We start from the raw sequence: 2,500 nt of genomic DNA, 5'->3' as shown, positions 1-2,500 counted from the left end.
ATTGTGACTTGCACGCATGATTTTTCCAGTGCTTTGAGCAAGTTACGTGGAATTGCTACGAATTTGGATTGATTCATGGTGCTGTTTGCAGCTGCTGTGATTGGTCGAAGTACTTACTTTGGTATTTGTTTTACGACACTCAATTAAAAACTGCTCTAATGAGCAATACCAATAATTAGTATTCACCAAAGTAGAGCCAAACGGTGGTACCAGTAGATACCACATACAATAAAAGGCCAAAAAGTAGGCAGATTACATTTTAAATCTTGAACAAACGTGAATTTTGTAAGAAACGATAAACAACTCCCTTATAAATTAATAATTCTTACAAATAAATAGGTCGAGTCTTGTCTTAAAAGTAGCAAGAGAATAATGACAGAAACAAAATCAGAATTAAGAGAATAAAACTTGGGACCTCGATAACAAACAGAAAATTGTTTAACATTAGTTCTGCAGTAAGGAAATTGGAAGGTATTACCGGTACAATTTATTGTAAAATAACTTGGGTGACAAATTACTCCTCAATTTTGGTGGGAAATTTCAACGTTAATATATAATTTCAAAAGTGAAATTACAATGTTGCCATGGCAACACTGATCACCATTTGATTAGTATTTGACTTTTTGAAACAATTTTATTTCCTAACTGTGAAGGAAGGGTTTAAATTTGATTTGCCCAATAGCATAAGGTGCATATCATGGAATTTTAAGATAGTAATCATCCCTTGTATTGACAAGTTACAGTAGACTTAACACAAAGCACAAATACCGTAAATCGATGTGCCTTCATCACATTCCACAAATTCCCAAATTTTCCCATAAAAAAGGATGAATTTCTTCAAACTTGGCAAGTTGTCATCAGAAGTCAAATAAATTATTTTAGCCTCTACGTTGCATTTCACTATACTGTCATTTCGATCATCACTAGTACCGGTACCTGGTATGTGGCGGGTTGGGTAGATGGTATTGGATACGGCATTTGATTTGATGGGTAGGGCTGAGGTGGATACTGTCCTGTAAAGTCAGTTGGTTGAGCAGGGTAGCCTGGAGGCTGCTGGTTATTATCTGTGGGTGGATAAGGAGTAGATTCTCCTTCCTCCTCGTTTACACCTTCATCATCACCCCCAGCTGGCCCTGGAACAGGTGTTTCCCCATTTTTCAGACATTTGTGTATATAGGCAGCTTTCCATTTTGCATATTTTTGATGATGTGCTCCCTTGATAAAAAACATGAAAAAAAGTCTAGATGATCAAAGACTAACAAATTCTGAAATCCACAAGTTATAATTTTAAAGATTATTTTTCTGGCTCCAATCAGTCAACATACACAAACACCCAAGCCAAAGGACCATGAGAAATCTAAAATTTCATGTCTCCTGTTATTATTATCATCATCATCATCATCATCATTATGATTATTACTATTATTATTATTATTATTATTATTATTATTATTATTATTATTAATGAATTAAAAGCATTAGAACTGGTTAAAGCAAGACAAATGGGTTTCAAAACCAAACAGTCCACAACAACCACCATCTCTATTACATTGTACACTCCAATAGAAGCACTGCACATGACCTTGAAGAGTGTAACTTGCAACTCTTTTCTTTGGAACAAAGGTGGGGATTTCAGGACACCAATTTTATGCCCAAATATGGGATAGAAGCTGAGCGCGTGGGAAATGTATGAGCTATGTTACATTCAAAGAACTTAAAGAAATTTTTAAGGACGTTGCCTACTATTGTTATTGCGCATATGTTCTGCGCATCTCGAGAGACTTGGATTTCCTATGGGTGATGCTTATTAATACAGGGATATTTTTGCGCGGTTCAAAACTATGCAGAGAAAGTAGATCTTAGCAAGTGCTCTTAATTGGTATCCAAAATGAAAATTGGGGGTAACCATGCATTTTTCAGGGATAATTAAGCTTCAATTTGGAAAAGAACGCCATACATTGCTTTGTATTTTAAAGCTTTTTCCAAATATTGTTGATTGATTATCGGCAAAAAATGCGTGGTTACCCCCTATTTTCTTTTTGGCTTTCAATAGCACTTGTTAAGATCTGCTTTTCCCACATATTCAGTAAACTGCGCAAAAATACCTTTGGATTAGTAGGCACCGTCCTTAAACTCGAAAAACCCCAGCTGAACCAGAAGTCATGAGCTCCTGACTCCAATGATAGCAAACAAACAAGAAAATGTTGAGAAGAAAACCAACATTTTTCCCAATTCCCCCAAGTGACAAAAAAATTGATTTTTTCAAACTCGTTTCATCGTTTCTTACTGCACTTCTCCATCTCTGAGTTTCAAACATACATGCGTTGATACACCTAAACAAAATGGCTTTCTTTATCTCTGTTTGTTATTATCGCCACATAACCGATTGTTTGATTTGATCTCTGTCTAGCCAATAAAAATTCTCGACATATAAGTGCCCTGTTTTCCTGCAAATCACAATCATTATGGTAGATTATTCTGACTTGTATTCTGAAGGAGC

At 35.6% G+C, this 2,500-nt stretch overlaps 1 protein-coding gene across 1 annotated transcript in view; it reads right to left on the bottom strand.

Annotated features, from left to right (window-relative positions):
• LOC138052715 (vacuolar protein sorting-associated protein VTA1 homolog) overlaps nucleotides 1–2,500 on the bottom strand; it is a 7,991-nt gene that overhangs the window by 1,270 nt on the left and 4,221 nt on the right. Inside the window, exon 5 of the mRNA XM_068899270.1 lies at nucleotides 937–1,215. Coding sequence (XP_068755371.1) covers nucleotides 937–1,215 — 279 coding nt within the window. The remainder of the gene's footprint in view (nucleotides 1–936; nucleotides 1,216–2,500) is intronic.

Source organism: Montipora capricornis, chromosome 6 (assembly GCF_036669925.1).
Source record: "Montipora capricornis isolate CH-2021 chromosome 6, ASM3666992v2, whole genome shotgun sequence".
Classification (NCBI taxonomy): Eukaryota; Metazoa; Cnidaria; class Anthozoa; order Scleractinia; family Acroporidae; genus Montipora; species Montipora capricornis.
The sequence above is the reverse complement of the archived record's forward strand: the minus strand, read 5'-3'. Positions and strand labels throughout refer to the sequence as shown.